General features: G+C 43.1%; 1 protein-coding gene across 1 annotated transcript; it reads left to right on the top strand.

Annotated features, from left to right (window-relative positions):
* The first annotated feature begins 915 nt into the window (after positions 1 to 915).
* On the top strand, positions 916 to 13,501 carry LACTBL1 (lactamase beta like 1). Its single transcript, XM_086476272.1, has 6 exons — positions 916 to 1,054; positions 2,474 to 2,583; positions 5,292 to 5,449; positions 6,357 to 6,604; positions 10,642 to 10,747; positions 12,523 to 13,501. Exons 1-6 carry the CDS (start codon positions 949 to 951, stop codon positions 13,499 to 13,501), a joined length of 1,707 nt encoding a protein of 568 aa, XP_086332398.1. The 5' UTR covers positions 916 to 948.
* Positions 13,502 to 13,861: the final 360 nt, after the last annotated feature.

Genomic DNA, 13,861 nt, shown 5'->3' with positions numbered 1-13,861 from the left:
CTATCCTGTATCTCAAAAAAGAAAAAAAGGGACATGTGGAAATCTAAAGGGAGTATTTTAGTCTGTCTATCCTACAAGTGAGTCCATAGCTTTGGAATATCGGCCATATTGGATGCAAATGGCAGGCCATATGTTTTATAACATTAATTGCTAAACTTTCAAAAGCACCTTATTGACCTCCTACAGTCAGTCAAAGAGCATAGCCCATGCACCTAATCATTTGTCATTCGTTCCTTGTTTTTCTTCAATATTTTTATGGTAGCATCACCAACCTGGATGGTCTCCAGTGTTGTAAGACCTGCACAGACCTGAAATATTAGCCAGTTTTCCAACACACGGCATCTGTAAATGCCGAGCTTACAGATGGTACATGATATAATGGGAATTACAGGCACAAAATAGAAGGGTAAGGGCAGTACATGGGGAAAAATTCCACTATTCATCTGTAAAAGCTGGATCTGCTCAGATGATCTGGCTGATGTCTGCCATGAACAGATGCTGGACTCTGGAAAAAAGGGATTGGAAAGATATCCAGGAATAAGTTGTGACAGTTCAGAAGGGAGGAAATGAGAGCTGTAACAGAGAATCGTGCCAGCCTGGGCTGATGAAGTTCACCTGCAGGGAAGGGAAGAGGCAAAAGGAGTGCATGGTGTTCTTCTACAACAACCAACAAGGCCAACAAAATAAGGAGTGTAACATGTTACAAATCTCATTGGAAGACAAGTCATCTCTGGTTCCAGTTATTTCAATGTGGGCTGGTATGCCCACCTCTGATACTACAATAGTACTGGAATTATTCCGTGTCCCTGCAGTAGCTTTATTCTACAATGCAGTGTGCGTCTTTCACCTAGCTGATATGCGTGAAAGGCAGTTTTTCTCTCTCTGAGATCATATCTTTTCTGCTTACAGCAGGCATCCAGCAGTCGTAGCCTCCTCAAGTTCACTGTTATGGAGGTGAAGTGGATTCACGTGTTGGTCATCTTCTTCTTCCTGTTGTCTGTTGCAATGACAGGCTGCTTTCTGTGGCAGTACAGCCTCCCCAAGTTGGAGCCCAGTGAGTAGTCATCTTTAAGCTTGGTCATGGTTTGGCACAGAAATCTGGGAGACCAATAAACACCTTTTTCCCCCTGTGGACATTTTTCACCAAAGGGCATTTCCACAAACAGCACAAAAATTTGCCTCCTCCTAGCTGGTGCAAGGACACACAGGAGATAAACATTGGGTTGACAGAGTACCATGTGGTGTCCAGAGAAGCTCCATTGCTTCTGCCACCAACCTAGGTTAATTGATATACCAAGGAGACATTTTCTTTTATGTTCTCTATCTCTTTTTTTTTTTAGCATCCTGTTGTAAATTTCACTCCAGTTTAGAACAAGGGTTTTTTTACACCTTATCGTGTGATTCAGCTTATGGGTTTGCTACTTTTCCTATTCCCCGAATCTTAGATCTTTGAACTGGTTCAAGCCCCCAGTTCACACTAGAGTTTCCTTATGTTGATTATAGAAAAGTCAACAGATAGACTCAAAGCACTGTATACTGAAGCACGAAATACATACAGCATAACTGAATCAATTTTAAGTAGTGCAAAGGTGGCATAAAATCCACAATGAGGGTGCCACAAGTACTTCATAGACCAATGTCTGAAAAGATTTCAGACCTTACATTTTTATCACAGAGTATCAGAGGCTGCCTGTAGACTTTTTTGTATCCATTCCCATTCATCTCAAAGTTTTCATAGTGTCATTTCTCTTCCCATCTGTATTTCTAGTGCTTCATGCTCAGTTGGGAAGTGAAAAGGTAAATAAGCATTTCGTTTGCAGCTTACAGAGCAGAGGAGCTGTATTTATGAACACCTTGAGATCAACTGGGAAAACAGTGCCTCCAAGTAAGAGAGTTCCCATCTCTCACTGAGTTTGGAGATTTTTGCTTGCCACAAGATTTAAGATATGTCTCTGGCACATGCAGGATACAGCTAATTCAGAAGACAGCTAATATACTAGGTATGCAGCCTATCAACTGTTGTTACAGTGTTAGATTTCAGGTGGCACCCACAATTCACCTCTACATCCATTTTGTTAGGTTACGATATGCATGGGACAACTCTGTCCTCCTGAACCAAAACTCAGACTTTCCCCTGGACATGGGCAGGGCAATTTCATGGGGTCTAAACCCACTGTCAGATACCCTACAGAGCCTTCTGTAGTCCCAGTTCCTTACTCTTCCACGTTGCAAAGTCAGTTGAAGCCTATCGCAGCTCCTGTCCATCCCTTGACAATTCCATGTTGGAATAAACAGTAAGACAGAACAGTGCCCTCTTCAAGCCTTGTTTTAGGTGAGATAGAAACAATTCAAGATTGTCTCTTTCCCATGTGGAAGTGCCCTTCAGCTTTGGACAACACAAGCAAGAAATCAGGTTAAAGCTTGTTAGTGTGTCTATTGCAGTCACATATGTTATCTTTGAAATGTTTTCCAGGACCATCTGTGGTGGAAGTGCAATCAGAAGCTGTGCAGATGTGCCCCCGCTATCCTGAACCAGTACCGCTGGACCACCCAATCCCTATTCTGAAAGATGCATTGGAGAAGGTCTGTGGGGAGAAGGGAACAGAGAGAGACAGAGCTCATAACTTCTTTTCCGAAGGTGTAAATGGGAGAATATGTATTTTGCCCCTGAGCATCTCTGGGGAAGGAGATAGGGAATTGAGGAGATGGAGAACATGTGAATTTAGAAATGGGTATATAAAACTCCTTCACTGAACATACAGAACAGGTCAATAAGCAGTTATCTTATCCAAAGGGTAAGCTGTGATGAAGAAACATTATTACTTGTCCATCAGAAGGTCTAGTGAGCATACATAATCCCAAAATGATGGCTCTTGGCATCTTGTCTACTATTAGGCAGCCCTCGTGACCTGGAAAGTAGGTGAGTCATGTAACTAGTTTCTATTAATCAGTGACTGCCAGTTCGTTATTTTATTGCTTTGCTGGCTTTCCCCACGCCACTATTTAAAAATTAAAGAGCTACTTGTAGGTAACTTCATGGAATTGAATGGAGGGAAAGGGGAAAAGGAAGGGGACCTGCATCTGAATGAAAAAGACACCTGCTTTTCCTCAGTATGATATACTGTCTCTGAAATTTAAGCACTCTGAAAATCTGGTAGGCTTTGTTTGCAGTGAAGAAATACTGAAGCGTTGCTGTGACTGTACGGACCATAAGGACGGCCATGCTCTGACAGGACACTCCTGATTTTGTAGATCCCTATCATATAAGTTACCCTCTCATTTCTCTTTTTCTCATGAGTAGCTTAATTAGTCGTAACAGCAGCTGTCCCACAGCTTTGATCATTCTTTTTACCCTTCTTCGAATCTTTTCCAGCTCTGTCATACTCTTGTGGAGATGCAGGAAATCAGTACTGTATACAGTATTCAAGGTGCAAGTGGATCAGGGATTTATACAGTGATAAAATAGTGTTTTCTGTTTTATTTTGTGAAATTTCTTTAATAATCCCTCATATTTTATTTACCTTTTTTCTGCCATAGGGCACTAAGCAAACATTTACATAGGAGCGTCCATCACAGCCCCAAGGTCTTGCTGCTGAGTGCTAATGACGAGCTCACTGCCCATCTATGTGTATGTGTTGTGAATTCAGGGTTGTTTTCCTGCACGCACATCACTTTAGCGACACTGAATTTCAATTGCTATCACTTCATATTCACTTTCATGAAGTACCTGCCACTGTCTCTGGGGTTACTGTAGAGAGGTATTTATTCAATTAGAATTAGTCAGAGAGCTGGGGGAATGTGCAGAACATTGAGTGTCCCTCAGAGAGTCATTCTTTGTACTCCTCAGAAATGAAGTATCCAAGCACTTTGAAGTAGGCTGGTGAAACTATTTCTATTTCGAAGATGAAATAAAGCACAGAAAACCTGAACGCTACTTGTGTCAAAGACATAGGTATTTGAAGGGGGCTTAGGCACCAGCATCTTCAGATGCCCTTAGGTTCTGCCTCAGTCTGTGGACACTCGAACCCACACTAAAGGTCTTGCACTACCTGAGACAAGGTACCGTCCTGTGCCAGGCCAGGGACCCTGGAACTCGGACTCTGGACAGTACCAGATGCAATTATATTGCATACAGCTGAGGACTTTTTCTTAGCCCATGGCAGCTTGAAACAGGAGAGTGACATTCACTCGTGCATAAGGCTTAAGGAAACATTTCTCTTCTAAGGGTAAACACTTCTGCTTATTAGAAAGGCCTACATTTTCCTCAGAATAGTCATGCTAGTGGCCAAATCCAAACACTGGGTATTGGATTCAATGACACTCAAGTCTAGAAGAGCATCACGTATTTCTGTCAACTTTCTGCAGATCCAGGCAGGTCTACATGCCAGACTCTTTCTGAGAAAATTCTAAAGAGGATCATGATCACTGACATGAGACTCGTCTGTTCTCTGGAGGTGCTGATGTACCTAACCGTACTAGATAGACCACTGACACATGGGCAGGGGAGGGCAAATAATCACTACAGAAGGATTTGGCAGAAGTTGGATGTTTCCACTGCTGGCTGACAGTGCACCTCACCAGTCCATGCAGTGAAGAGGTCTCGAGGACATGACTCGGCTTGACCTTTCTTGTTTCAAATGCTGGGCTTGGAAGGCCATTTCTTATGTCTTAACCTTTCTGTGTGAAAGGTAACTTATGCATAATGACGACATAGGTTTGAAAAAGTTATAAAAGAGCAGGACCAATGCATTCTGCTTGCAGGATGTTGGTGGAGCATAGATGGATGATTAGGTCTGCACAACCTTGGCACAACAGGGAGCAAAGAGCAATCACAGCCCTCTAGTTTCTCAGTGCTGTTTCTCAGATTGCAGTTTAAACATGAGTCCAAGCTCTAGCATGTTTCATGGCATGAAAAGTATCACGGACTACTTGGAAAGTCTGGAAATACTAATGCAAAGAACAGATGTGCACAGTACAATTTAAAAAGGAAGATATTATAATTATTAGGTTTTAGCATTTGTTTTTAATCATATAAGCATCATAGGTATTACAAGGATGAACACCACAGCCTTCTACATGATGGACATGTAGACTGAAAGATACTGGATAATTCAGCATAAGCAATTCAAAGGATCAGTACAGTTAAATTTTCTTTTGCCAAAACACATTTGAAAAACTCACTCTCAAGTGCTTGGAAGTAAGGAGGGCTGATGGTTTGGGTCTTCTGTTACAGACTAGATGCATTGTAAGACTCTTAATTTGAAAATTCTTAATTTCCCATCATTCTCCAGGTAGATACGATGTTGCGCCAAAAGATTCACAGCTCTGGTCTCCCTGCCATGTCTGCCATTGTTATCTACAATGAAACTGTGCTCTGGACAGGCAACTTTGGGAAGAAGAATGGTTCGGACCCCTCCTCAGTGGTGCCCAATGAGTACACTATTTTCAGGTGAGACGTGTATCACAGGCACGAGAGCTAGAAAAAGAGCAGATACATATATGGAGATTGATATCTGGGAATACAGCCACTGTTAGAAACCATGTCTTCTACGGTCTCAGGTCCACCACAGAAACCTCTTCTGGGTTACACTGAAACTTTGTGAGACAATGCTTCAGCTAGTCTCTAAATTATCATATGCTCGTGGCTTGCTCAGTAGTTTACTTTGTTTTTTTTTTTTTTTGTTTTTTTTTTTTTTAATTTAATCTAACAATATTTTAAATTGGAATAGCAGCGACCACCCTGAAGGATGTGAAAACATCCTACTCCTTATATAGGAATGTCTCCATGCTTTGAGGAGGCCTAGAGCACAAACGTGAAGACTGAGAGCTAGCACAGATTTTGTGAACAGTAAGGAGACAGTGCCATAGGATTAAAAAAAAAAATATTCAGTCTCACAAAATGAGGTTTGGGAAGAGTATCTACTGAATATGTAAAGTAGGCCTGTGTGCTTATTCATTCTCCCAGTGAAGTCAAAGCCGTATCTTAGATCTTTGAACTGGTTCAAACCCCTATCAAATGTTGTCCTCAAAAGAAATGATTTCGGAAAATTTCAGCAGATGTGATTACCTGTTTCCCTCCCTGTATCATGGTAAAAACCCTGCATAGGTGACCTCGTGGTATTTCTTCCAGAATCATAGAAAGATTGGGGTTGGAAGGGACCTTAAAGGTCATCTAGTTCCAATCCTCCTGCCATTGGCAGGTAAAGGGAAACTGTCCCTGCGTGGGCTCAAAATAGCAACCTTTCCGTTAACAGCCAAATACGCTAACTGATTGTGCTGCAGAGACTGACAATCTTTTCCTCTTGTTTCATGGGTTTCTTAATACTTAATTTCTATAAATGTTTGTTCCTTAACAGAATTGCCAGTGTCTCCAAGATCTTTCCCACTATTATGTTGTACAAAATGTGGGAGGAAGGAAAAGTCACATCTCTTGATGACCCATTGGAACGCTATGCCCAGAACTTTGTTATTAAGAACCCTTTGGGAAGGCTCAAGGAATCAGAACAAAGATACAGAGCAGATGGGCTGATTTTTTTGGACAAAGGCTCAATGCCACTTAAGCCATCACCTGTTACATTGCGCAGAATGGCCAGCCAGCTCTCAGGTGAGATAACACTGCTACCTGCTTGCCTGCTGCCCACCGCTATACCACTTGAAAGAGACCACAGAGAGAACAGACCATATGCCAAGGATAAAATGGTTGCTGTTGAGGCTATTTCCCAGTATGGACCCTGCACATTTGTACTTCCCAGAGGTCAGGCAGGACCCTTGGAAGCAAGCTGTCAGCAGCTTCGTGAAGTGCTAAACAAAAGCTCTTGTCCAGACCACCTGCTAGGAGAGGGGCCAAGCTGCACTGTGGGCTGGGAAATATATATTTCCTTTAACACAGTAGCATGATGTGAAATCAGGCTCCGGTTGTATAACAGTTTGTTTGTACTCCTGCCTAGAATTCTCTCATTTTTCTGAGATGTAGAGTTGAGGGTCAAAGTGGCATCAAACCTCCTTTCTTTGACAGATAGACCTTGATCACTGAGCTAAATTTAGCTGTCAGTGTGGTTCCTGATCTGGGATTCCTGAGCTATTAATAGCCTTGTACTTGCTGGTGGAAGACTATTAATCTGCTGCTACCTTCATAATTGGGTAACTCTTACATTAAGGTAGAAGGAGCTCACCGGACTCAGGATAACTTTAACCTTTCTTAGAAATAAAGCTGCTAATACTCGACTCAGAGATTCCAGGATTTTATGGCCAAAGAGACTGTGCTGATATCTCATGTGGCATTTTGATTAAACTCTGTAGCACCTGCATTATTCCAGATTGGAATAAATGCCTTAAAATTAGGACATGAGATCAAAATAGCATGTAGGCAAATTACAATACCTCAGAACAGGGTACAGCATCACTTGAAGCAAGCCAATATAAAAATAAATGTTTCCCAAAAAAGGAATTATGTAACTGAAATCTGGAAACAAACAAACAACCCAAAGTGGCCAGTAGCAGCAGGAGGCAGAAAGATGTGTGCACAACCCTGCCCAGCCCCTCTCCCTGCAGACAAGGTCTTGCTCTAGCCAGCCCAATGATGTCCTCAGGGACACCATCTCTGCGGGGTCCCCTCCGACTCTCAGGAGCACCTGACGCTTGTCTGGCTGCTCCTTGCAGTGTGTGCTGGCGCTGCAGCTCCCAGCCCTGCTGCAGTTCCATGTCACCTAGTGAGGTAGAAATACTCGTAGAAAGTATATCACAAAAACATACTGGGACATAGCATAATTCCTTGTAATGTGCAGCCATTCCATTGCTTCCATCACCGTGCTGAATTTGAATTTGTGCCCCTGATTAGCTCCTTTTACATTCCTATGTTGTTTTTGTTGTTTTTTTTTATTACAATGTAGCACGAATTTCCCAGACCATACTAGCAGGGCACACCAACCAGCTTGGTCCCTGACAATTTAGCAGAAGTAGAAGCACAGTTTCAAAATCCCAGCAGAAAATCAACTGAATGTTGAGGTCACATGTTACATTTCCTGTCTGTTAAAAACCAAAAAGAAATAGGTTCTGCTTAGCATCAAGAACAGAACCACTGCATGACATACTGTAAAGTGGTTTTCGTCTAAATTTTTCCAGTGGAAACTGATATATAATATATCCTCATTATCTGGGTTTTTCTACATTGCATCTTACAAAAGTAACTCCAAAGATTTTTCTCTTCAGCCCTTGATGGGTACATTGCTAGAGGGAAGCTCCTGCTTGTTAAGACTATGATTTTCAAATATATATGAATGGCGGTATGAGATGCTGTTGTAAATTATTAACAGCATGCTTGTCGCATCACTTAGCAGCCCATGAGGTATACATCAACGACTGTGGATTTTCTGTTATGCTCACACGTTCTCTGGTTTATCATTTCTAATGAACCTCAAGAGAGACATTGCACTGCTGTCATGGTGCTGGTTGAACTTTCCCAGCGGTGCAACATTTTCTTTGCTGCCATTGTGACAAGTAGGAAATGAAGAAGCCCATTGTCTACCGGAAGATGCCCAGTGCATCTCTGAGCTGGTCCTTCAGCTGCACAAATAACCACAGACCAGAAGCAGAAAAAGTGCTGTCATCCGAGTTCAAATCCAAGGCCAGGCCAATTGAGCAAGACAGGTGCTGCTGTTACAAAAGAATAGGGCCTCATTCAGCTTTGGACAAGCAGAGGATTGCAAGTCATTTTTCTGTCATGTACCCTTCCCAATTTCCTCCTAACCTTTAAATCAAAGTCAGCTGTTAACTGAAATGAGGATTTCATTCCAGCTGTAATCTAAGCTCTGGACTTGGCAACCCACAGATCCTGTGCAAAGGAGCTGTGGCTTTTTAAAAAGTTCTGACCAAAAGCTTTTTAGGGAAACCATGTTCAGTGTTGTGGAATTAAAACTGAAAAGAGCTTCAGGTTTTCTACATTCAGAAAACCTGAATAGATACTGCTAAAGCTGGGGAGGGAAAAAAAAAAAAAAGCAAGCTAAAAATACTTTTGCCAAGCCTTGAACTGTTCAGAGAAGTTTAATCCCTCTGTACTGAGGTGTAAAGAACAAAAACTTGTTTAAAGGGTCTGTTACACGCCTTTGTAGTCAAGGGCATACGGTCACATGGAAATATGGACAGGGATTTCCCTAACACCCAATACGCCCTTCTCTTCCAAAATACACTTGGGGATAGAAGTTATTTTTAATCATTCATCAAAATATTTTTCCTGAGAGGAAGCAACCCAGAGCTGGTGCTGGGTAGGACTTTGTAACGGGTCTGCATAGCAAGGTTTTTGTAGCCAGGGGGAGGTTACAGGGGTGGCTTCTGTACGAAGTTGCTGGAAGTTTCCTCTATGTCAGATGCAGCCAATGCCAGCCGGCTTTAAGACAGACCTGCCACTGGCCAAGGCTGAGCCCATCAGCGACAGCGTTTTTTGCTTCTGTGATAACATATTTAAGAGAGTGAAAAAGTTGTTGCGCAGCAGGAATTGCAGCGAGTGAGAGGAGTGAGAATATGTGAGAGAAACATCCCGCAGACACTAAGGGCAGTGAAGAAGGAGGGGGAGGAGATGCTCCAGGCGCCGGAGCAGCGATTCCCCTGCGGCCTGTGGTGAAGACCACGGTGAGGCAGGCTGTGCCCCTGCAGCCCATGGGCGGGGGAGCAGATGACTGCCTACACCCCGTGGAGGACCCCACGCCGGAGTAGGTGGATACCTGAAGGAGACTGTGACCCCGTGGGAAGCCTGCACTGGGGCAGGCTCCTGGCAGGACCTGTGGCCCGTGGAGAGAGAGAAGCCCACGCTGGAGCAGGTTTGCTGCTGATGACCCCGTGAGGGGGGCTCACGCTGGAGCAGTCGGTTCCTGAAGGACTGCACCCCATGGAGGAGACCCACGCTGGAGCAGTTCATGAAGAACTGAACCCATGGGAGGACTCACGCTGGAGAAGTCATGGAGGGCTTTCTCCTGTGAAGGGAAGATACATTGGAGCAGGGGAAACGTGTGAGGAGTCCTCCCCCTGAAGAGAAAGAAGCGGCAGAAAACAACAGAGTGATGAACTGACCCCAACCCCCATTCCCTGTTTTCCCCTCTGTGCCACTAGGGGGGAGGAGGGAGAAAAAAAACGGGATCAAAGTTAAGCCCGGGAAAGGAGGGAGGGGTGAGGGAAAGATGTTTTAAGATTTGGTTTTATTTCTCATTACTCCTCTCTGAGTTAATTGGTAATAAATTACATTTTCCTTTAGTCGAGTCTGTTTTGCCCATGAAGGTAAATGTTGAGTGATGTCCTGTCCTTATCTCAAAGCCAGAAGCCTGTTGTTTGGTTTTTTTTCCTCTCCTCTCTCCTGTTCAGTTAAGGAGGGGGAGTGATAGAGTGGTTTTGGTGGGCACCTGGCATTTTGGCCAGGGTCAACCCACCAGAGACTTACATTACTCAGATTAGTAGTCCATGTCTTGAATACTGCATCCTGCAGTCCAGTATAAACAGGTCTTTGCAGCACATTTATGTATATAGCACATGTGTGCAACGTTATTGTTTCCATCTTGCCGTTGAATCTTGCCTTTTGTTCACTCTTCATCAGACTCAAAGTTTCCTGGACCATGATTTGTTTCAAATTGTTAACTTCTCTTTTCCATGGCACAGGTCTGCCCAGGAGGCTGCGATCTACCAGCCTGCTGTGGAAGGGCAATACGCAAGACGCTCTGGCTCTCCTGAAAGATGATGTCTTGGTTGCTGACCCAGGAACCAGGTCAGATTTATTCACTTATGAGCTTTTGGTCTGGGTTTGTGTTCTCCACTGATATTAGCCCCACCTGCAGTGTCCATGGCCAGTGGATAAAAGACAGCCATTCCAAAAGGACGCTTCAGCCATCTACCCGTACACCTGTCAGGCTGGAAAGAGTGACTGTTGGAAGTGCCAGGGGTTTTTTTAATGTGTATAGAGTCTGAGTGGGAAGCCCAGGTGAGGCAAATGAAACTACTATAGTTAGGTCCAATGAGCCTTAAATTGTGAAAGATGCAGATTTTCAAAAGGGAAAAGGAATGTTAATGTTAAATCATCATAGATTTTGCTTAAAAACATGCCATGTCTGTAGTGATTTGCAAGTCTCTAAATTATCTGTAAGTTCTACTAATGTTTGTAACAACTTATATAGCTGGTTAAGTGTTTGTTACCTGAATTGTGAAGACTCAAAGATATGAACAGGATCCAGTGGGGAGCAGGTGAGGGAAAGGGTTCAGACTAACTGGGAAAAACCTTTTGAAGTTTGCAAAACTTTTAGGGAATAGAATTACATTCTGAAATATTTTTCCTAGGGTTGCTGAGGATTCACCATGACTTGAAGTTTGCAAACTTAAAAAACTCAATCACTTGATCATGGCAACCTTGTATTAGTTCTGTCCCGTGTCATGTAGAAGACTACAGCAGATGGTCCTTAAAGGATTTTAAGACTTTATTGCCATCATCTTCTTTTGTATTTATATTCTGCTCACCATTAAGATACATAAGGTTATTCACTCATAGTCTCTCCACCACTTACAACTTGACATCTTGATAGTTTTAACTCTGTCTCTTTCTGAATATACTTCACAGCTAACAGATCATTCTTCCTAAAGGAAATTCACATCATTGGTATAGAAATTTTAAAAATTTTGGGGTTATGTTGAAATTCAGCTCCTTTTCAGATATAAAATTTTAGATCCAGAATATATATATATATATATATTTTCTTGGGGAAGAAATATATATGTTCATCATGCTTTTATTCAGCTAGATGGACTGGAAATCATTGAAGTGAGTATCAAATTTATGACCTAAATAGGCCTCAGTGACATGTGTGGCTTCAGAGAATTAAAAAAACCACCATCAAACAAGGTTGAAAACATGAATTTTGAAATTGTGTTTGAAAAAAAGTTGCCCATTCATGTCTTCATGCCATTAAGCTTGATTCAAGTATAAAGGCTCTGAATCATTCAGGTTTCTTTAATGAGTCAACATTGCTGGATGCTGCTTTGTAGACTTTTAAGTGCTTTTAAAGTGCTTTTACCATCTTAAGGTAGCTTAGGTGCTTAAGTGATTATACCATGTTAAATCTCCAAAGAGGCTTGCCTGGGATTTTGAGACCTTTAAGGTAAGCACCTGTAGCTCTCAACTCTGCTCTTAAAAAGAATGGATATATTCTTTGGTGCACAATCTTAAACAATAAACAGGATAGGCAAATACATAGGGTTTTGCATAAAGTTGTGGGTTTTTTTACTTTTCCATCTCCAGCTCTCTTTCTGTACATAGTGGTTAAATAGCTCTGCTGATGTTCCTGTAAGAAATTTCTCTTTTTTGACCTAACAACAAATCAGGGCAGCAACATTCAGTTTTTCTCTGTCCCTCCTCCGTCTCTGCTCTCTCTTTAGCATGTAAACTGATAAAATAAGAATTTTTCCCTGGAGAAGAGAGACCTAGACACTGTTTTTGCACAGTCTGGATCACTGAAGTAAGGCTGACCCAGATATATTCTTCTTCCTTTTAAGGTGCCACTACAGCAATTTGGCCTTCTCACTGATGGCGCACGTGTTAGCTGACCATGCAGCTGAGGGGCAATACCAGCGCTGGATCTCAGAGAACATCCTGGACCGCTTGGGCATGGAGGACACTGGCTTCGACATCACGCCACCGATCCGCTCCCAGATGGCGGTGGGTTTCTACAGCAGCCGGCAGCCGGCCCCTCTCTATGACCTTGGCTGGTACAGGCCCTCTGGCCAGATGTACTCCACAGCTGCTGACCTTGCCAAGCTGGCAATGGTCTTCTTAGGCACCTACCACCGTCGTCTCCTAGAGCCTGACACACTGAAGACAATGCTAACCCCTCTGTTTAAGTGCTCCACTGAATACTTTGCTAACAAGACTGGCACACCCTGGGAGATTAATGAGCAATTGGGATATGACGTCATCAGGAAGGATGGAGACCTCGATGGTTATTCAGCTACCTTCTCTCTTATCCCCAAGCTCCGCCTGAGCTTCATTGTGCTGATGGCAGGGCCTAGGCCTCAGGGTGGAGATATTGTGACTCAGACATATGATCATCTTATTCCTGCCATGGAGACAGCATTCAGAGAGGCAGAGAAAAGCTTGATTCCTCCTCCAAGTCCAGGCCCTTATGTTGGCTACTATACCTATTCCAACCTGACTTTCTATGAGATTAAAGTTGGACCTGGTGGGGTGCTGGTCATGCAGCAGTTTGGGCCACACGTGGAAGAGCTGATTCCTGAAAAGTACCGGACAATCAAGCTCCACCACCTGGAAGATCGCGTTTTCCAAGTTGTTTTTGACAAGGAGTTCCCATGTGTTCTGCACCTGGGCTCTGCCTCCATCTCACTGGAGACCCAAAATGGGCAGCTCTTTAACTTTTATCCATTTGATCGCAAGGGTTTGTCTCCTGGCTTTGATGCACCAGGGCTGAACACATACAATGTGGTGCGTGTACTTCGTAAACCTGTATTCTATAGCTAAATATCCCCTCTACTTTTCTGACCACTTCTGGGAGCTGGCTCCAAATCTGTGTCTTACCAGACTTTCCTGTCTGTGTGGCTTTATGGATGCCATTTAAAAGGGAAAGATGGTGGCAAATTACTCTTTTGCCTAACAAATATGTCATATCCTACTTTTAAAATGTCTTTAATTACTTGCGATCCCTTGCAGTGCACAACAGGCCAGCTAGCCACTGGGGATGCCTGCAGGAAAAAAAAAAGAAGGTGGGAATGTGCTGGAGAGATGGCATTTGGATGCCATAAAAAGAAGCCGAGCAATTCAGTCTCCACACTTACATTGTCTGTTTGATGGCCATTGTGGTGATTGACTGGTATCATCAAA

This window comes from Leptosomus discolor, chromosome 20, assembly GCF_034619465.1.
Source record: "Leptosomus discolor isolate bLepDis1 chromosome 20, bLepDis1.hap2, whole genome shotgun sequence".
NCBI lineage: Eukaryota > Metazoa > Chordata > Aves > Leptosomiformes > Leptosomidae > Leptosomus > Leptosomus discolor.
The sequence above is the reverse complement of the archived record's forward strand: the minus strand, read 5'-3'. Positions and strand labels throughout refer to the sequence as shown.